Here is a 21,887-nt window from a genome sequence, read left to right as displayed (position 1 = left end):
GACAAAACCTGACAATCAGATGTTCAGGAGGGAAAGCCGGAAGACTTGCCGTATTTTTCTCTCTATAAGATGCACCAGACCACAAGACGCACCTAGTTTTTGAAGGAGGAAAACAAGAAAAAAAATATTCTGAATCTCAGAAGCCAGAACAGCAAGAGGGATCGCTGCACAGTGAAAGCAGCAATCCCTCTTGCTGTTCTGGCTTCTGGGATAGCTGCGCAGCCTGCATTCGCTCCATAAGACGCACACACATTTCCCCTTACTTTTTAGGAGGGAAAAAGTGAGTCTTATAGAGCAAAAAATACGGTATTTCAGTCTCCCTGGCATTTCCTTTTCTGCCAAATAGCTGATCAGAGAGGTTCCAGATTCATTCTTCTTCTTTGTAAATAATTTTTATTAATTTTCAATTAAAAACATCCCAATTAATGACAAATTCAATCAAATCAAATCACAATACAGACATAAAGCCAAATTACATTCCAAATTAAAATTTCAGGGAAGAACTTCCCATGTTCTGGATGTTGGGAGCAATTATCTCACACTCCCCCCCCCCCGCTTTCTTCTCTATTGTTAACGCCAGTTTCCAAATTCCGATGCTAACCTCTCAAAATCTTTTCAGTCGCTGGTACAGAACTATCATTTTAAACAAATCCATATGTCCATTCACCTGCCGGAACACAGTTTAATTAAACTGTGAGGTTCTGGATTCATTCATTTGTTTTTTTAAGGAAAACGCACCATTGGTGGCTGGTGCCTATTGGCAAAAAGGCAGGGAGGTCAACAGTAGATGGAGCCAGAACCAGCCAACTATACTTTTGTCCTCATTCTCCTTCCTGCTGAATAGTGCAAAAGCAACATTCAGAGCGAGGAGAAAGCAAACAGCCTGAAATGAAGCATCCCCCTGGAGTGGTTAAGTAAAGAGGAGAGCAGGCCTGGAGGAATCAGTTTTGAGCTGATCCCAGTAGAAATCTCAGGATGATAAACTACAAAATGGTTCAAATTTATCTAGCGAGTGCCAACTAGCATCACTTTCCAGAGTGGTGTGGGGCCCGTTCAAATCCTGCTGTTAGTGAAAACATTCTAGCTGAAATAGGTCCTTGCTTTATATATATATATATATATATATATATATATATATATATATGCGTGCAGCTGGAACATTTTGGATAGTAAACAATATTATATGCCCTCACAGTATACCACTAAAAAATAATAGGCATGACTGGGTCCATTAATTTCAATGGATCTACTCCAAGTATGTGGGACGTGTGTGGCACTGTGGGTTAAACCACAGAGCCTAGTACTTGCCAATCAGAAGGTCGGTGGTTTGAATCCCCACGACGGGGTGAGCTTCCATTGCTCGGTCCCTGCTCCTGCCAACCTAGCAGTTTGAAAGCACGTCAAAGTGCAAGTAGATAAATAGGTACCGCTCCGGCGGGAAGGTAAATGGCGTTTCTGTGCACTGCTCTGGTTCACCAGAAGCGGCTTAGTCATGCTGGCCACATGACCTGGAAGCTGTACGCCGGCTCCCTCAGCCAATAAAGTGAGATGAGCGCCGCAACCCCAGAGTTTGTCACGACTGGACCTAATGGTCAGGGGTCCCTTTACCTTTACTCCAAGTATAATTTGGTTGGAGACAACCCTTTCTCTTTAAATGGTGTTCTCTCCCTCAGATCTCTGCAGTTCCAAATAAACCCAAATGACGCACAGTGTTCTTTGAGATGCTGAACATGTTTGCTGTTACGCGTTATGTACCAGCATGTCCTGCAATTGGGATTCAAGTGCTGTGCCTAAATGGTCGAAGGCTTTGTGAAAATTAAACAAAGCAGAAGATGTACTCATTCATATGGAAAGCATTTTGAGACCACCAGAACTAAATCTGCAGCATGAAATACAAAAAAAGGGACAATCTCAAGTTATTTAACTATTCTGCTTCCAGTGGTGGCATCTCTCCCCTTGATATACCTATTTCATAATATCAGACATTTCAGATTGTACATTTATGACAAGAGATGCGAAGTTCTTCATCAGATGCTTACATGAACTGGATGCAAACAACTAACTTCCATAAAGTAAGGTAATGGAAGCATCTATAAGTTTAGAACACATATATGTATATAGATAGATAGATACACACACACACACACACCCCTCATGTATCCCTGTAAGGTAGGTTAGGCTGAGAGACTGAGAGACAGTGGCCGGCCATGGTCACCCCACGAGCTTCATGGAAGAGCAGGGATTTGAACCCTGGTCTCCCAAGGTGCTAGTCCAACACACTAACCACTGTACCAAACAGGCTCGTCAGTGCTTTTGGGCTGGGAGAAATGCCACTTCTACTCACAAGAGAGCTGTAGGAAAGGCTTGTTTGGCTCATCCCACTATTTCCGATTGCCCTATTTTTGTATTAAATCCAATAACAGTTGAACATTAATTAATTAATTAAAGATCATGACCACTGGTCCCATCACCTCCTGGCAAATAGAAGGAGAAGAAATGGAGGCAGTGAGAGATTTTACTTTCTTGGGCTCCATGATCACTGCAGATGGTGACAGCAGCCACGAAATTAAAAGACACCTGCTCCTTGGGAGAAAAGCAATGACAAACCTAGACAGCATCTTAAAAAGCAGAGACATCACCTTGCCAACAAAGGTCCGTATAGTTAAAGCTATGGTTTTCCCAGTAGTGATGTATGGAAGTGAGAGCTGGACCATAAAGAAGGCTGATCACCGAAGAATTGATGCTTTTGAATTATGGTGCTGGAGGAGACTCTTGAGAGTCCCATGGACTGCAAGAAGAACAAACCTATCCATTCTGAAGGAAATCAGCCCTGAGTACTCACTGGAAGGACAGATCGTGAAGCTGAGGCTCCAATACTTTGGCCACCTCATGAGAAGAGAAGACTCCCTGGAAAAGACCCTGATGTTGGGAAAGATGGAGGGCACAAGGAGAAGGGGACGACAGAGGAAGAGATGGTTCGATAGTGTTCTCAAAGCTACCAGCATGAGTTTGACCAAATTGTGGGAGGCAGTGGAAGACAGGAGTACCTGGCGTGCTTTGGTCCATGGAGTCACGAAGAGTCGGACACGACTAAACAACTAAACAACAACAACAACAAAGTGAAAGATAGAGGAGGCATTTCCCCCACATTCGCACTATTTCAGATCACTTGCAACTACAGGAACGCCTTTATTTCTGATCAACTCGCTTTGCAAGCCCCAAGTAACAATGATGATAAATATTTTAAATGGGTATATATACTAAGTGCATAAGTCAAAGGCACTGACCTATAAGCTTTTTAAAATGGCTGACTCTGACTTTTTCACTTGCATTGATGCATTGCTTATTGACGAAAACAAAGTAAACCACAAGCTATGTTCTTAATTGCACTGGGTTTGAGTGTGGGTTTTTTTGCATTTTAGGCTGCAATCCTATATACCGTACACTTGCCCGGGAGTTAAGCCTCACTGAGATCAATGGAGCATACTTTTGAGAAAGCATGCATTGGTTTGTGCTGTTAATCTTGGAAGTTTCCAAGAACAGGCCTCCAAAGCTTAAGGAAAACATTGTCCTCGTAATATTCCGCATTTTTCATATTTGCTGGTGCCTAGTGCTCAAAAGGAAAAAAAGGGGAATGGCTTTTCAGTGCTATCTATTGGCAATTATTATAAGCACTTGCATTAGCCATTAACATGCCTGATTAATTGAAGGCACAATAAATAAATAAATTGTCACCGCTGGAAAATTCAGCCAATTTAATCAAACTGCACATTGCACCCCTACATCTGATGACAAGTCTGAATGCTAGCAAGAGAAGAGTCTGGGCAAAATTAAACTTCTGAGAAACGAGGTCATCATTGCTGTCTGAGAGAGCAAACAGATAGACTGTCACACCAAGCTAGACTTCCACATGGGACTCAACACTAAGAGAGAGTGGCGGGTTGTCTTGTCTGAATGTGTCCCCCCCCCCAAAAAAAAAAAACACCTCAGCAACTTTAGATAGAAATCTTCACTGGAGGGAATGTAGCTGCCTCTAAAATTAATTTCAGGCTTTACCTGCTGTCCATTTCAGGTGCCTTCAAGTTGCAGATGCCTTTCCCATTTGATACTCTACACCAGGAGTGGGGGAACTTTTCCTGAGCAATGGAATTTCCTCTCACAAACTTTCAGGTCCCACATGCCAGTGGTGAGGGAGGGACAAGTAGGGGAAGCAACAAATGGATATTTTTACCTTTGCACAGTTTCTGCTCACAGTCACAGACCTCTCTCTATCCTCCAAACAGGTAGTGGTGAGAGGCGATGTAGCTTTACAAAATGGACATGAGTAGTTAGCATTCTTTTTGAATTGTATCTGCTCCTCTAACCAGATCCTCTGACGGACAAGTGGCCTTAGCACTAAGCAAACCTTGACAGCTGCTCAAGGTAGTGTTTATTTTTTGTTGAAGTTGTGGGTAAAAAGCATTTTCCTTTTCCTTCACTCACTTTTACCTGCCTGCTTTTGCTAATCAGGAAGAATAGGCTCCTCTCTTAGGAGAGCAGCTGACTTCTGCAGAGAAGTCTTGGGCATTATTCTCATCTCAAAGCTGTCTTTGAATATGTGAGCCTGCAATCCTGTACAGTGGTACCTCTAGTTAAGAACTTAAGTCATTCCGGAGGTCCGTTCTTAACCTGAAACTGTTCTTAACCTGAAGCACCACTTTAGCTAATGGGGCCTCCTGCTGCCGCTGCGTGATTTCTGTTCTCATCCTGAAGCAAAGCTCTTAACCCGAGGTACTATTTCTGGGTTAGCGGCGTATGCAACCTGAAGCGTCTGTAACCTGAAGTGTATTTAACCTGAGGTACCACTGTACTTACTTTTCTGGGAGTAGGGATAGAGAGGACATTTGATTCACTTCACATTTTGAAACCAACTTAATTCGCACTTCTCAAGATACACAACCAGAACGCAGTCATCATTCAAAATAGGTGCTTTTATAAATTTTGCAGGGAAGCTCTCCAGCCAAGTATCATGTACAGAAATGCATGCATAAAAATATTATGAAAAATTGCTTTACAGAAATTAGCATATTAGGCAAAATGGCATAGAAACCTGTGCAAATTAGGAAAAGTTCACAATCCATGCTGATAAATGCTCATGAGGACTTGAATTTGCAGATCAATGTGGAGATGTGGAGAACTGAATTTAAGACTGGAAAAAGTAAGAAACTCAGAGAAGCCAAATTGACAGATTCACCCAGACAGATTATCTGGGAGTAAGCCCTCTGCCTGAACTCAATGAGTGGCATTCAACTAAGTTTTATTCAGAGTAGACCCACTGGAATTAATGACATTAATGACATAAGCGGGACTTATTTGTGAGTTAACACATGTAAGTTTGCACTATAAGGTAATCCCGTTTTCATTCAGAGGAATGGGGTGGTGTCATGCAAATCAGTCAATGCAGATTGATGCCAGTTAATACATAGTGGGGAATATGGCTGTTTCTTTTGTGTTACCCAACGATACCATGTTTATAAGCTTTCCAACAGGCCTCCTGGTCTAATAATGAAATATTAACAGGAAATCTGTCTCATCATACTGGCCTGTTTGTAAAGGCACTCACTGCCTCCAGGATAAAAGGCTACCTGCAGTGTGCCTGCATGCAATGGAGGAACGAAAGGAGCAAATACTGCTTTGCCCCTAATTTGTTTTGACAGATCCCTCCTCCACCCGCTACACACACACACACACACTTTGCAGGCTCCTGGCAAGATAGATTCTGGATTGTAGATCAAAAGATAAGATGCCTTAAACGGACTCTTCACACTGCGGAAGAATTAATCAGCAGAGATGAAAGTTTTGCCTTCTTGTATTTGCATATTCCCTGTGAACTAAAGCAAGTCGCTGTGCTGATTTCTAATCAGGCCCAGCTTAAGGTATTTTATCACCTTACATCAGCCTTTGTCAACCTGCTGCCCTCCAGTTGTTTGGGTCTTCTGGGGCTGATGGGAGTTGTAGTCCAAAACAGCTGGAGAGCACGAGGTTGGCTAAGGCTGCCCTTCCTATATATGCTGAACAGTATAACTTTGGTGCAGGGAAGTATACGGCCTTGGTCCTGTATATCTGAAGGAGCGTCTCCACCCCCATCATCCAGCCCGGACACTGAGGTTCAGCGCTGAGGGCCTTCTGGCGGTTCCCTTGCTGCGAGAAGTGAGGTTACAGGGAACCAGGCAGAGGGCCTTCTCGGTAGTGGCACCTGCCCTGTGGAACGCCCTCCCAGGAGATGTCAAGGCAATAAACAACTATTTTACTTTTAAAAGACAACTGACACTGTATTGTTTTAATATTTAGTTGGAAGCCACCCAGAGTGGCTGGGGAAATCCAGCCAGATGGGCAGGGTATAAATAATAAATTATTATTATTATTATTATTATTATTATTATTATTATTATTATGCCATCTGGCTTTCTCAAGAGACAATGGAGTGTGCCTCCAGGGATAAAGTCAAACTGCTGCATTAGCAGCACTGAAGTGACTTCCCCAGGGTGCAAGCCTGGGCAGTGTGTATGGAAGTCCTGGGCTGCCCAGACGACAAGACCCTCATCTTGGCCTCACTGATGTGGTCCAAAGAGCACTATGTTTGGCACCAGCTTGGCTGCAGGAGTTGCTGAAAGGAGGTGTACAAGGCAACATTCAGGAACTCCATTCCAGACTTGTGTAAGGTTTACCCCTCAGCCTTTTCTTCTCCTGAAGATATCTCACAAGACAGCAGAGGTTTAGGATCAGAGTTTTCCTTCTGGGTGGGCTACCTCCCCAGACTGACAAGCCCCACCTGCCCCTCATTTCCCTCTACCTCACATGCAGACGCCGCCTTCTTGACCATTGGATCCACTATTGGTCTTCTCTCCTCAATCCACTGTAGCCTGTCTTGGCATGCAGGGGAAAGCCATCACCTGCCTTCACCTGGTTTTGCTGGCCAGTCAAAGCTGTTCCCGGGATGTGGCTGTTGTCACATGCTGACAGCTTCTAGGAGCCACAGGTGAGAGATGAGAACAGGGTGAGGACCAAAGGTGGACAAGCCATTATAGAAGAAGTATAATGTGTCCCACATTAGAGGTACTCTTCTCCTAACACCCCATACATCCCAGGGAAATAAAATAGTTTTCCAGCGTACTGTTTTCTCAGCTTCATGCTTAATCCTTCTATGCTCTTTCTGACTAGATTAACCAGCTAATCATCAGGGCTTGCGATGCTCCGGATACACTGCTATGCCAAAATGGGTCAGCTAACATCACTGTGATGTCAGATGAGTGACAGGTGGGGGGGCCTCTCCCACATGTCAAACCTATTCACAGTCTCGAGGGTGGGGAGAAGGCATGGTAAAGCTTGGTGAGAGAGGCCCTAAAAATATGGAATGGCCTGTGAGTTCTTCTCTAGCTCAGATTCTTCTCCAAGCCAGGGGAAAATTGCTTCTTCCCTCTCTGCTGCTTTCTCTTTTGGTGTCCTATTTAATGTTTCCTACTTACCGTAGTTTTCGCTCCATAACACACGTTTTTTTCCTCCTAGAAAGTAAGGGGAAATGTCTGTGCGTGTTACGGAGCGAATGCTTCCCTCCTCCGTGGTTTCCAGCGGGAGAAGAGCCGCTCTTCTCCCGCTTTGCTGGAAATAGCAGGAAAGATCTTCAGCTCGCTAAGGGGGGGGGAGGAGGGAGAGAAGCAGAGCCTGCTTGCTTTAAAGGAGCAAAGCGGGAGAGGAGCCGCTTACATGAGTGTAAGCGGCTCCTGTCCGGTAGGCTCCTTTAAAGCAAGCAGGCTCTCTGTCCCTCCAGCAAAGTTTTTCAGCTCGCTAAGGGGGGGGGGAGGAGGGAGAGAAGTAGAGCCTGCTCCACGCGTGCTCCCTGTCCCTTGAGTGCTTTTCCTTCCCTCCCCACTTAAAACGTGGTTACAAAGCACAGATCCACATGGATCCTCAGGATTTTTGCACTGGGTCACCCCAAATTCACCATCAGATCACATAGCATGTCCATGGCTACAGTTTGCACCTAAAAAATCACGCACCCACTGTTGCCTGGGGCTGCAGTGGTGCAAAAACATGGTTACAAATATGGATCCACATGGATCCTCAGGATTTTTGCATTGGGCTACCCCAAACTCACCGTCAGATCACATGTCTGTGGCCACAGCATGAACCACAAAAATCATACACCTACTGTTTCGTTTAGAATATTTTTTTCCTTGTTTTCCTCCTCTAAAAACTACATGTGTGTTATGGTCGAGTGCGTGTTATCGAGCAAAAAATACGGTGCCTCCCTTGCACCATCCCACTGACCTAAAAAATTATTAAACGTATATAATAGTTAATAATAATAATTTTATTATTTGTACCCTGCCCATCTCACTGGGTTGCCCCAGCCACTCTGGGCAGCTTCCAACATATATAAAAACATAAAATATTTCACATTAAAAAGTTTCCCTATACAGGGCTGCCTTCATAACTGCTTGAAAAGCCACCAACATTGGCCCAAAATGCCATTGACCAGTGTTGTGTTAGATCTCACTGTGGGCAATAACATTGGGGAAGCATCGCAGAACAAGTATTTGTTCAAGAAAGTAGGTAATAGGTAGACATTTTTATGTCAATGGAAGATTTCATTTCCTGCATCTGGTGAAGTATACTTTAGTCCATGAAAGTTTATGCCATAATAAAATGATTCATTAAGGCACTCCATGTTTCTTTCTTATTGTTGAAAGGAATTCTTATTTTTTTTTAATTCCAGAGGCTGAGCAGTTACCCCAGTGTACTCCCTTCTTGGAGGTTTTTAAGCAGAGGCTGGATGGCCATCTGTCCTGGGTGCTTTAGTTGAGATTGCTGCATTGCAGGGGGTTGGACTAGATGACCCTTGGAATCCCTTCCAACTCTATACTCTTCCAAAAATAATAACAGTAAGCCACGAGCCCCAGAAAATCTACTGCCTTCTCCACTTATCTTACTTGCAGTCTGTGTTCCCCATTAAAACACTAGGTCTCCAAGCATACAGTATATCCCACTGCACTGAAACTCACAGCCCACCTATCTTGTTGAAAACGGTAATGAGAAATGATAGCTTCCCCTGCCTAGAAGCCATGAGGTGGTTATATTTTATGCTTGTCATAAAGGTCAAGTGGAAAGAGCAACGATCCATGAAAATCCCGGCAGAAGAGGACCAAGGAACTGAGAGGGGTCCATCCTTGAATTAACTCCAGAATAATTCCATGAATTGCTGGTGTGGTTTGGGGTGGGCAGGGCCTGCACTTCTTTCTCTGTTTGTTTCTCCCTCTTTTTGCTAAATTCCTAAACGCCACCCAGAATGAGAGAGTCACACTGCAATCTTATGCATGTACACCTGGAAGCAAGTCCCATTGAACTCAGTGGGGTTTACTTCTGAGTAGACATGTACAAGGTTGCACTGTTAGAGTACTGTTTGTTGCACTTGGTTTGATTTTTTAGAAATTTAACTAGCTGTCAGGGAATCTGCCAAGACAATTATAAAAATGAGGAGCATTTTCTCATTCTAAAAAGCTTATTCAGGGGGTAAGAAATCCCAGACTTTCCCCTTAGGGCTACTGCCAGGTTCCCTTTTGATATTCCCCAAGCTCACAGAAAAGGGATGGGCAGACTTGAAAGAGTGTAGAATTCACTTTGGTTTTAACTAAAACCTTGAGATCTATCTCCCAGAGCTGAGTACAAATCACAGACATTTAGAATTAAAGATTTCCAAGCCTGAGAATTACTTTAGAGCATCAGAACCGAACAGAGTCCACAGTCCTTCTGCACAAAAATCTATTGTTGGTTACCCCAGGGTTTCTTCATTTCAGCCATATAATTTTGAAGGAGAGTCTCTTTGTTGCTGCCATTTTTTAGTAATCACTCAAGAGATCTACTGGTAGATCTCAATTTACCTTCTTCCCACCTCTTGCTGTTTACTGAACAGTGCCTGCATAGCTGGGGAAACCACTTAATTGTATTAGAATTCCTGATCTGTGATTGCAGTTGTCAGAGCCGCTTCCAGGTCCCAGCTCACAGAGGACCACGCTAGCCAGCAGTACTGTACAAAAGTCTTTATTGAGTTACAGTTTCCATCTCAAAGCCGCAGCGCGCAGCTCTACGTCTTAGAAGCTAGACCGGCGAAGCTCCGTCTGAGTCTCCGCCCCCTGTACACCAACTTAATACTCTCGCCTTGCTCCACCTCTTCCTTCTTTCCTTTCTCCTCTGGGTCCCTCTACCCCCCGTGGGTTCTTCCTTCCTGGACTCTTCTGACGCTGACCCCCCCCCGACTCTTCTCCCTCTTTGCGGCGGGCTTTAGGACCTGGCTCTCTATCCGGGCTGCTTACTGCGCCGCCTTCCTGTGCATTTGAACTTGGCGCGCGCGCGCAGCCTTCCACCTTCCTCTTGACCGTTCCCTCGCTCCCCGATGGAGGTGTGGCCAATCCTGACTCCTGTCCTCCCTCTTGCGGAGAGCCGCCCGATCCCGATACCTGGGACTCCTCCCCCCTGCTGCGCTCTGGTGGGGACGCTGGTCCCGATTTCCAACTGCTGCTCTCTGAACCCCCTCTGGACCTTTCTTCCTGGGGTGTTCCCCTAGGCGCCCCCCTTGCTCTGACCACTGGCGCCCCTTTCTGAGAATCTTCCGACTCACTGGAAAGACTCGGAGATCTCGGTCCGCTGTCGTCGCTCATATTACCTTCGGATTCCTCCCCCTCGCTCTCTGTTTCCTCCCTTTCCTGTGCCTCTGCTCCTGAACCCCTGACAGCAGTCATGGGATTTTTGTCTTTCACATGATGTGGTATGTTTTGACTCCACAGAGTGGGAAGTGACGGGGAAGCGGGAAGCTCTCTGTCTTATATGCACCATTTTGCATCTCCTTTCCAGTTTGCACTACTTTGAATTGCTTCATTCATGTACTGTTTTTGGTTCAGCTTAGCCTTACATGTGAGTTCAGGCTCATGGTTTATCTCCCACAAACTGTAAGCCAGAAGCAAACCTTGGTTTGTGCACTGGTTAGTTTGGAATGAAACAGACCACAAGACCAGGTTTGCACTGTGGCTAAGCTCCCGGTGCCATGTCAACATCAGGAGAAGAGCACAGCAGTAGCAGTTTTCTCACTATTTGCCAGCCTGTTTGCCTCTTCGCCATGGTTTGGCTTAGCATATTGCATGCAAAACAGGCCTCTGTATTACACAGAGACACCTAAAGATGAATCTAAGCTTGCTCCACCACCCATCAGCTCAAGAGTGCCAAATTAGTACGGGCAGTCTGAACTGCGAGAGAAAATGCCGTCAGGTTTCATAAAGCTTTCAGAAAAGGAAAGGCTTCATCAACAGACACTGTGATACTCCTAGGAATCACAGTGTGACTGATTCTGAAACCTAAGGTCTTTGTGAGAGAGGTCATTAAATGTCAATTAAAAAACAGAAACACTTCTAGAAGACTTTCCTATATGCATTTACTATTGGTTTACTTGTTTTAATCTTTGTAAACTATCTGGAAATCACTGACGAATAGCGATATATACTATAAATTATCTGCTGTTGTTGCTGTCAGTCTCGCCAATGGTGGTTCATGGTGGGCAGCGGCTGTGGAAGCTCAGGCTAAATGACCCGAGTCTGCACTAAGAGACAGGCAAGATGGTCTCTGTCCTCTTCAGCAGCCTCAGCTTTTGCAACTGGAATCATTCAGGACCCTACCCTCCCAGGCCAGGTGGGAAAAGGCCTGCAAGGCAGGGAGCAGGTCTTCCAAGACTTGCAGTCAAGGTGGTCTCTTTTTATTTTGATGCCCCCATATTTTCATCATTTATCTTTCTGGAAGTCCAGTTCTCTACCAAAAGGTAAATTGGCTCTACATAACTGGTGCAGCATTTAGTTTGGACATTTCTTTTTTAAATAAGGGGTGGGGGTGGGGCACTCATCCTAAATGTGGCCTCTAAACACCCTCTAGTGGGGAGAGAGACCAATGTATCCCTTGTGAATGAACCAAACTTTTGCCATTCATTCTGCAGCAACTTGCCCACTATTTGAATTTAAATAGTCAGAATACAACACTTTTATTAAAAAGTGGAGATGCCACAGGAATGAACTTGTTATGACTGGCCCAAAGAGCACCCACAGGGAAATACAAAAGTGCAACTTCCTCATTTACATTGCTCCAGTATAACATGAGAAAGGTCAAGTGCAGCTCCTTCGTCCCAGCATATGAACTGAAGGCACATGACACCAATACCTTGCTGAAGCTAAGCAGGTCTTGCTCTGGCCAATGCCTGGATGGGAGACCACCTGGTGCTCCATGATGGAAGAAAGGTGGCATATAAATGTAAGGAAATAACCCAACTCATGCAATAATGGTCATCTAAAGAGAGGGACATGCACTGAAGCTGAACATTGGTAGATTCTGGACAGATTAAAAAGGGCACTTCTTCACCCAGTTAAACTATGGAAAAATTCACTCCCATGAGAAACAGTGATGGCCACCAACCTGGATTACCTTAAATGAGGATGGGACATATTTGTGGAGGATAAGGCTATCAAAGGCTACTAGCCATGATGCTCTGCCTTCATGGTTGGACACAGTTAAGCTTCTGAGTACCAGTTGCTGGTAGCCACAGGAGGGGAGAGTGTGTTTGTGCTCAGGTCCTCCTTGCAGGTTTCCCACAGGTATACGGTTAGCCACTGTGAGAACAGGATGCTGGACTAGATGGGCCATTGGCCTGATCCAGCAGGCTCTTCTTATGTTCAAAGAGATAAATTTGTACAGGTCTTGTGGTGTGCTTCCCCCACCCACCCCAATACAGTGGTACCTCGGGTTACATATGCTTCAGGTTACAGACTCCGCTAACCCAGAAATAGTACCCCAGGTTAAGAACTTTGCTTCAGGATGAGAACAGAAATCGTGCTCCAGCAGCGCAGCAGCAGCGGGAGGCCCCATTGGCTAAAGTGGTGCTTCAGGTTAAGAACAGTTTCAGGTTAAGAATGGACCTCCAGAAGGAATTAAGTACTTAACCCAAGGTACCACTGTACTTCAATATACTGTGATGCACCAAGAAGCAATTTGGGAGATCAGTTGGTGTTTGTGTAGAGGGGAAAAATCTCATTTGTTTACTCTTCTCTAACATATCATATTTCTGCTTGGTCTATAAAAGATAAAAGGTAAAGGGCCTTTTATCATCCCACTTGCAGGCTGAGGGAGCCGACATTTGTCCACAGACAGCTTTCTGGGTCCTGTGGCCACCATGACTAAACCACTTCTGACGCAACAGGACACTGTGACAGAAGCCAGAGTGCACGGGAACGGCGTTTACCTTCCCACTGCAGCAGTGCCTATTTATCTACTTGCACTGGTGTGCTTTCGAACTGCTAGGTTGGTAGGAGCTGGGACAGAGCAAGGGGAGCTCACCCTGTTGTGCGGATTCGAACCGCCAACCTTCTGATCGCCAAGCCCAAGAGGCTCAGTGGTTTAGACCACAGCACCACCCGCTCCCCATGATTGGCCTATAACACCATTTGCACGCACTTGGCTTTTAACACACCGTGCACACAAAGCAGATGGGCTGCATATCCATAGCCCTGTCACATAATCAATGATGGGCAGATCAGATGTTTGGAGTGGAGAAAAAGTACGGCTCCCTCTCCTCCCCCAAACAGCTGATTGGTGCTATTGTAAATTATTTGATGGGTCTACATGTATACTGTCCCGGTTGTTGGATTGAGCTGATGAGTCCTGCTCACAGCATCTGTTCTCATGCATCATTGACTATCTGGCTAGGAATTTGGTTGCAGAAGTCTGCACCTGTGCGCAAAGTACCTCTGGCTGGATCAGAGAAGAAATCTCTATGAATCTAACAAAAGCTCATTACTATCTAATGAACAGCTGTGGAAGCTCACAGCAAAAGGAGGAGAGAAGCTCCATACCATTACTGGTGGGCATTGCAGGCAGAGAACATGTGTTGAAAGCAGGTTTAATCCCCAGCATCTCCAGGAAGGGTTGGGAGGGACCTGTCTGAGCTAGATGGTCTTACTCAGGATACAGCAGATTCATGTGTCCTTAGGATCAGAGGCAGAGGAGCATTTTGGTCAGCAGCATGGAGCTGCATGATTTCTGACTTGTCAGGCACACTCAGCATGGGTGGAGGCTACTGATATTGGTCTGACTTGTCCAGTAGGCATGCATCTCATCCAGATGTCACTCTGCTTCTGCCCTGCAACCTTTGCCAAAAAGGACTTTTCAGTGACCACTTTCTACTTGCCACACCATTGCATGTTGCTGCTGTGTTGTTGTTTTTAAAATCCTATAAATAAATGTTAACGTTCAGTTCTGTTTTTTTAAAAAAACCAAAACACATTTATTACTCCACAAATGCAATGACTTTTCTGCAGATACCTGCCAAAATAAAAACAATCCCACAAACATATTGCTGTAACTGAAATGTCCTCATAGAACAGACTGTTCCTTTTCATGCAGTAAAACTTACAGAAATGAACGAACCTTGTTTACAAAGATATTTTACAAAGTAAAATTGCACTGTAATAAACCGACAAAAGAATAGTCACCCTTGATGCATCAAGATCCCATCAGCACCTTAGCTTTCTATTGCCAGCACAGGTGTTTTGCATTTGTTTTTAAATATTACTTCTCTGAGGTTTATCCCCATGAATAGTTTGCATGTACAATGACGGCTCCTGCTGATAAACTCGAGAAGCGGCTTACTGTAGCTCAGGTTGCACCAAGTGAGCTCCTAATTCAGAGATCTGCAAGCCCCATCTACTACGTTCATTAAACACCATATGATATATGGTTCTCTCTCTCTCTCTCTCTCTCTCGCTCTCTCTCTCTCTCTCTGTGTGTGTGTGTGTGTGTGTGTGTGCGCGCGTATTTTTATATCTTACCATAACGGTGAAATGTTCAGATGTGAGGGCCAAAATCACATCAAGATAACCTGAATGTGAAGTTGCCAGCTCACCTGCAACACTAGAAGCTCTGCTACTATTTTACCTCCCAGGCTTCTCTTGCTAACTCTCCATCGTATTATTATTATTATTATTATTTTATTTTATTTTTTAAAAAACACACCTGTGGTTGGCTTGCAGCCTTCCACCAAAGAAACTGAGGGCGGAATACATGCGACCGGTCCCATTTTATTCTCACAGAAAGCCTGTGAGATGAGTTGGGCTGAGACATAGGGACTGGCTGATTAGCCCCACAGCCAAGTTGGCATTGGACCCTACCAGTCAACACTTGGTCCACTGTACCAGAGCAGCCAGTCTGGTGCCTTCAAGATATTGTGGGATTTCAGCTCCCATTTGCCAGTCTGGCTAGAACTGATGGGAAGTTGTAATCAAATGACATCTAGATTGTACTGTGTGGGCTTTCTTTGCAATAGGCCTTTCCATGTGGTTGACCAAGTGGTATACATTTGACCAAGGTTCTGATTGTGGGCTTCTCACAGGCACCTGGCCACTTTGGGAAGAGGACGCTGGACTAGATGGAACGTCAGCCTGATCCAGCAGGGCTTGTCTCATGTTTTTATTGTATGGCATCATTCCTGCTTCCATCAATAAGAATGCTTCTGTCCAAGTCTTGGTCCCTTTCAGCATTTATAGTGATTCACCATCAACAAGAGTGAGAGGCATTAACTCACATATTTACTGGTATGCAAAATTTACAGACAAATGATCAGGGCACGGGCTGCTTTTTGGACCTTAGCGCCCATCCCCATTGGAATGTTTTACAATAGCCACGGTCCACACCAAAGCGGATTCGATTACCTGCTTGTAAATACACAACAAATTCTAACTGCTGAAACAAGCCAGTTCTTCATTTGCTGACTGACGATTGATACCAATAACCATTGTGCTCAATATAAGCATTTATTTTAGAGTTATTTCTTAGAAACCACAGGTCCCTGTGATTGCACCCCACACGTATCAGGTATTATAGTGAAAAGGAAAAGTACATCGCTTTAGTAAAGTACATAGGAACAGGCTTTAAAAATACATAAATTCCTCGTCTAAAAGATTGTGCCTCAATCAAACCCTCGATTCCTCAAAGTCAGTGTGCTATATTGTGTATCAGGAATGCAGTACAGTACTGGCAGAATAAATGACTCAAGGACAGGGAGGAAGTGTAGCTTTCCTGGGAAGAAGGAAATCACCCTGCTAAATCACCCTGGAGATTGCAACTCCACAAGGGGGATCTTCTAACAGCTCTCAGCACCCTTAACAAACTACACCTCCCAGGATTCTTTGCTTAAAGTGGCACGGCACCAATTTAAAAGGACAGAGCAGATGCCGCTTTTCCATGAATCAAGTAGCCAATAAGGAGAAGAAGAAGAATATCTATTATATCTATTGAATGAAGATAATGTTTTTAGATGGTATCAGGATTGTTGTTGTTGTTTTAAGAAAATAATGGCAGAATCTTCGACACAATGGTAGGTGCACAGCACACACTCCTTCCAAGAGTCCACTTGGAGGAAAGGATGAATAATTCAGAACGTTAAATCTGCGATTGATGAATTCATCACAGCAGAGTAACAGAGCATGCAATTGCCAACCCACACTTAAGTATGGGATTCAAGCTGGAGTATGTGTGCCGCGAAGTCTCTTGTGCTAATGCAGCTGAATCAGTTGACTAACCGAGTTGGCGCTTTGACTCTATAAACACTTCTGCTGGCATAGATGGCAACGCCTGCAGTGTGATATTCCTGCAATACCAGCGTAGCACCAGGTATTGTGAGACTGTACTACCCCTTCCAAAAGTGAGTGCAGTTTCATTGTAGAGTGGGGGGGGGGGCGCTGCCATTCCCTTGGTTTGGGCTAGGGAGAGGAACTGATAGGAAAAGCTTTGGCTTCTTTGAATACCCCTACATTGTACTCCACCAGCAAACTTGAATTTTGTTCTTTGTGAAATTTTGGTTGTGCACAATGCTCATTTCCTAACCAAACTCCACATAAAACTGTGGAAAAGGCAACTACGTTTTGGTTGTTGTCTGTACAAAATTGCTCCGCACCGGTTATGCCGTGTGCTGCGTTTGTGGAAATTAAAATGGAAAGCAAACCATCGAGACCAAAAATATTCGTGGAAACCCCACGCTAAGGGAGTCGGTGTGAATTCCATGCAAATCCCTGTTCCTTAGCAGTGATGGAATATAAAGGAACTTGTTACAGCACTGCTACAGAGGTAGTTGTAGCTTCGTAAGTAAGGCTGTAAATTGGTTCCTGTGTTCGTAGGACCTTGGTTCCAACCCTGGCATATTGGCCTGTAGCAGGCGCCTCAATAAAACAGCAGGGCGAGGGAGAAATGCCTTGAAAGTAAAAGCATGCTAAGTTCACGTTCCTACAGGAAAACACAACTGGAATGCAAACATGGCAATCTCATAGACAGCTGGTAACAAACAGCTTTGCATTAAAACACTTACGATATTTATGTACAACACATATATTTACTGTCCTAGAACCAGGGGTTCTAAGCGCTTTTATCAGTGTAACCTAAAGCCCACTGGCAGTGCAATCCTATGCAAGTCTACTCAGAACTATGTCCCATTGAGTTCAATGAAGCTGATTCCCAGGTAAGTGTGAACAGGATTGTAGGATAGGGAAGAAAAGGGCTTCTGAAACATTTAAAAAAGCAATATCCACAGCTGGAGGAAATCATCGGACCTCTCCTGTCCTCACAAGAAGTTGAGACAGACATCCTATGCAATACATTAAAATACACTTAGAATGACGCAGACAAAAAAAAAAGCGCATCAACGCATCACTTCCTGCATAACTAGGGCATTGCTTTATAGCTATCTCACCTACATCCAGCCAAACTAGTGCCCTGCTCCTTCATTATGAGTGAAGAAAACACTAACCTCTATTAATATGCTTGTAGCTTAAACAGCTCCTTGTTAAGTAAGGATAGCTTTGTGAAACAATTCGGCATGTTTAGGAAAACGCTCTACCTTGCAGCAAAACCATTTTAAAATTCCATGCTGCAAAAACCCAGCATATTTGGCCCTGGACAGGACCACTGGAAAGGATCCATTAATGCTGAGATTGGGCCCTCTGAAAATCATGTATGGCCAAGTTGTCACTGTATTGTCCCAGTTGAACATACAAGTATTTTGCAACTGCCACGGTCCGTAAGAACTCTCTAATGCTCTGAAAATACCAAGAGACAATCTTGCATGCATGAGCCTTAGCTGGCATATTAAGGACGGTCCCATAAAAGTGAGCTTCCAGTGGCTTTTGCCCCCTTTCCTAGTCCTCTGGGACCACTATGCATGCTTTCAATCTGCATTCTCTTGGACCTACTCTGGAACTGGGTCTGGAACCCTTATCGCCTTGCCAATATCCTTCAGACCCCACTGTCTGTCCCTGCGAAAAGAAAAGAGCAAAGGAAGAAATGGAAAGGTTTTCACCAAAGTGTTGCATAGCAAAGTATTGGGTAAAAGAGGCGATCCCTTTCTGAAGGGGAAAAAAAATCCATGAGTTCTGTAAGAACTATGTGCCTCTGCTGCGGCTCTACAGTGTTGTTTTGTGTGACTCCTCTTCTTTTCTTCAACCAAGGTACTCAGTGTCCTGTCATCGGCTTGTCAGTGCAACCTGAGAATGATTTATTCAAGAGGTGCGCAAGCTCCCGGCCCCTTTGCCTCCTCTCCGTAGTCCTAGCTGCTGCCTGTGGAAGAACATACTGAGCTACACATATTCAGGTTGGAATTTTCAGATTCTGTTTCAGTCTCAGCTTCGTCGGTGGTTTCAGGAGGAGAAATGGACTCGTTCATTTGATCTTGGCTCCTCTTCAACCTGTACAAGAGAGAGCGAGAGAGAAGGAAGGCTATCATGCCAGTGTGAAAACGAGGTTACGAAAGTGGTGCTTTGAGATGAAGCATGTGGTTTTTAAAATGGGGATTTAAAATGTGCACTTTAGGGAGATTTGGTATGAGTTTCAAGCCCTCCCTTTTAGCTGATTGTGGCTTCTGGGGCCAGGACTTGTAAAAAGGGCGTTCCTGAGGACATTTTGAGGGTTTACTCAGAGAATGCTGATCACTTTTAATTAATTTAATCAGTTCAGAAACTCCTTTCACATCACCTCCCATTGTGTTGCTTCTTGAAATGCAACCATGGAGAGGACAGAGAATCGACATACCAGGTTATTTCTGTGAAATGACTCCCTTCCCTGTTTGAATGATTTAAATCATGCCAGCACAACTTGGGTCTAACACACTTTTTTTTTTTTAAAGGAACTTCATCTCAGGCCAAGCTGTCCGGTATTCTTCCTGCATTTCTGTCATTTTGCACAAATCTCTTTTTTGAATTATGTATGATACATTCTTTGTTCAAGTTTCTGACATTTTGATTGCTTCAAAGTTGTAGGGAAATGTAAACTAGCTGACCTCAGGCTGTTTGTGCCGTATGCCACCTCCTCCTAATTAGAACATCCTTGTGGAATACTTTAAAAAATAAAACACCACAATTCACATTGCACTGTCACTTAGGTTAAAAATGATACTTGCGCGATGAACAGAGGCATACGTGCAATTTTTGTATATGAACAGTCATTAGTGCCATGATAGCTAACGGATTCAAAATATGTAGTAGGTCTGCTAGTAATAACAGCATCCCCTTCTTCCTCTTCACCACCAGGGGGCATCTATAGCACAAAGCAGCCTTCCCTAGCCAGATTCTCACTACAGTACAGTGGTACCCCGCAAGACGAATGCCTCGCAAGACGGAAAACCCGCAAGACGAAAGGGTTTTCTGTTTTGGAGGCGCTTCGCAAGACGAATTTCCTTATGGGCTTGCTTCGCAAGACGAAAGCCCATAGGGAAATCTCCGGGGACCTGTTTTAAATTGCTGGCGGTCGGGAGCAAAGACTTTCGCCCACAGCCGGCCTTCAGAAGAGGTCCTGGACCTCTTCTGAAGGCCGGCGGGGGGCAAAAGTCTTTGCTCCCCCCCGCCTGCCTTCCCGGGACAGCGGAGACTTCTCCGCTGCCCCGGGCGATCTTAAAATGCTGGCGGGCGGGAGCGAACGCTTCGCTGCCGACCCCCAGCATTTTAAAATCTCCCCGGGACAGCAGAGAAGTCTCCGCTGCCCTGGGCGATCTTAAAATGCTGGCGGGCGGGAGTGAAGCATTCGCTGCCGACCCCCATCATTTTAAAATCTCCCCGGGACAGCAGAGAAGCAGCCCCCTGCGACCCTCTCCCGGCTGGAGAGGTGACGCGCGCCTATGGCAGGAGCCCGCCAGCATTTTAAAATCTCCCCGGGACAGCAGAGACTTCTCTGCTGTCCCGGGGAGATTTTAAAATGATGGGGGTCGGCAGCGAAGCCCTCCTGTCCCCGGAGCTTGTGGGGCGGGAGGTGGGAAGAAGGGCTTTTCTTCCTACCACCAGCCTTCAGAACAGCCTTCTGAAGGCTGGGGGTGGGAAGAAAAGCCCTTGTTCCCCCCCCCAGGCTTCAGAAGAGGTCGGGGGACAGACTGTCCCCGGACCTGGTCTGAAGGCGGTTTCCCTAGGAACGCATTAATTGATTTTCAATGCATTCCTATGGGAAACCGTGCTTCGCAAGACGAAAAACTCGCAAGAAGAAAAAACTTGCGGAACGAATTAATTTCGTCTTGCGAGGCACCACTGTACATGTTTTAGACTACAATTCCCATCAGCTCGAGCCAGCATGACCAATGGTCAGGGATGATGGGAGCTGTAGTACAAAACATCCAGAGGACATCAGTTGGCTGACATAAGGAGGTTAACTCTACACCCAATTCAAATCCAGCTTAGCGGCTTGGATGCTATGGTAAGCTAGCCTAAGGAAATTCATTGAAGGAAAGTCTTCTCCCCTTTGTGCGCTCTCAATACTTCCCAGTGTCCCAAGAAAAGCCTCCTGGGGGAGGTCATGACTTGGAGGGGCACCCTTTCGGAGGGTGATAGGGCTCCACTGTGGGAAGGAAGAGACGGGAAACTTTTCTCCCATGAGCTTCCTTAAGTTAACTTAGGTGCCAATGAAAATAAGCCCCTCTCCCCATTCCCTTAAAGCATCTTCCTAAACTTACTTTTCTCTGTTAAAAATGACAAAATCTTGCTGAATTGCTTCCAGGCAATCCTGGAGGTAGTCGTTTTCCTTATAAAAGAAAAGAAAACAGTTAACATGCACTTTCTGTCAAAATTTCTGAATGACATTTACTCAGGAGGTGCTAGTGGGGCAAGGCAAGTGTGGATCCATGGTTCTTGCAGCCTCCCGACACTGTTGGCCACCGTCACTACAGAGAGGGGGAGTGGCAAGGTGCAGGGAACCAATCAGACACACTTGCCACCATGTGCCACACTGCACTGAGCTCCCCGCTCCACCCCACTCTCCTCCACAGTAAGCAGCAGCAGCCCACAGTGCTGGGAAGCTGGGGGGACAGTGCACCTCATACTGGCTGCTCCCGAGTTGACTTATATAGCACAAACACTAAGACCAACTTAGAAGCCTCTCTTTGGTTCCTTCATTCTGTTCTGCAATAATAATAATTAATAATAATAATTAATAATAATAATAATAATAATAATAATAATAATAATAACAATAATATTAATTTTATTATTTATACTCCACCCATCTGGCCGCGCCTCCCCAGCCACATCAAAACACAACAAAACATAAAACATTAAAAACTTCCCTAATTGGGGCTGCTTTCAGATGTCTTCTAAAAGTCAGATAGTTGTTTACAGTGGTACCTCTGGTTACATACGCTTCAGGTTACATACACTTCAGGTTACAGACTCCACTAAACCAGAAATAGTGCTTCAGGATAAGAACTTTGCTTCAGGATGAAAACAGAAATTGTGCTCTGGCAGCGCAGCAGCAGCAGGAGGCCCCATTAGCTAAAGTGGTGCTTCAGGTTAAGAACAGTT

General features: G+C 45.0%; 1 protein-coding gene across 1 annotated transcript in view; it reads right to left on the bottom strand.

Annotated features, from left to right (window-relative positions):
* Positions 1 to 14,321: 14,321 nt before the first annotated feature.
* The window catches only part of STK32C (serine/threonine kinase 32C), a 160,140-nt gene continuing 152,574 nt past the window's right edge, over positions 14,322 to 21,887 (bottom strand). Inside the window, exons 11-12 of the mRNA XM_083506003.1 lie at positions 21,044 to 21,111; positions 14,322 to 18,797 (exon numbers count right to left, since the gene is read on the bottom strand). Of these exons, the coding sequence (XP_083362129.1) occupies positions 18,659 to 18,797; positions 21,044 to 21,111 (207 nt within the window). The 3' untranslated portion in view covers positions 14,322 to 18,658. The remainder of the gene's footprint in view (positions 18,798 to 21,043; positions 21,112 to 21,887) is intronic.

Source organism: Podarcis liolepis (genome assembly GCF_965112155.1).
Source record: "Podarcis liolepis genome assembly, chromosome: 5".
NCBI classification, from domain to species: domain Eukaryota; kingdom Metazoa; phylum Chordata; class Lepidosauria; order Squamata; family Lacertidae; genus Podarcis; species Podarcis liolepis.
This window is presented reverse-complemented; position numbering and strand designations above follow the sequence as displayed.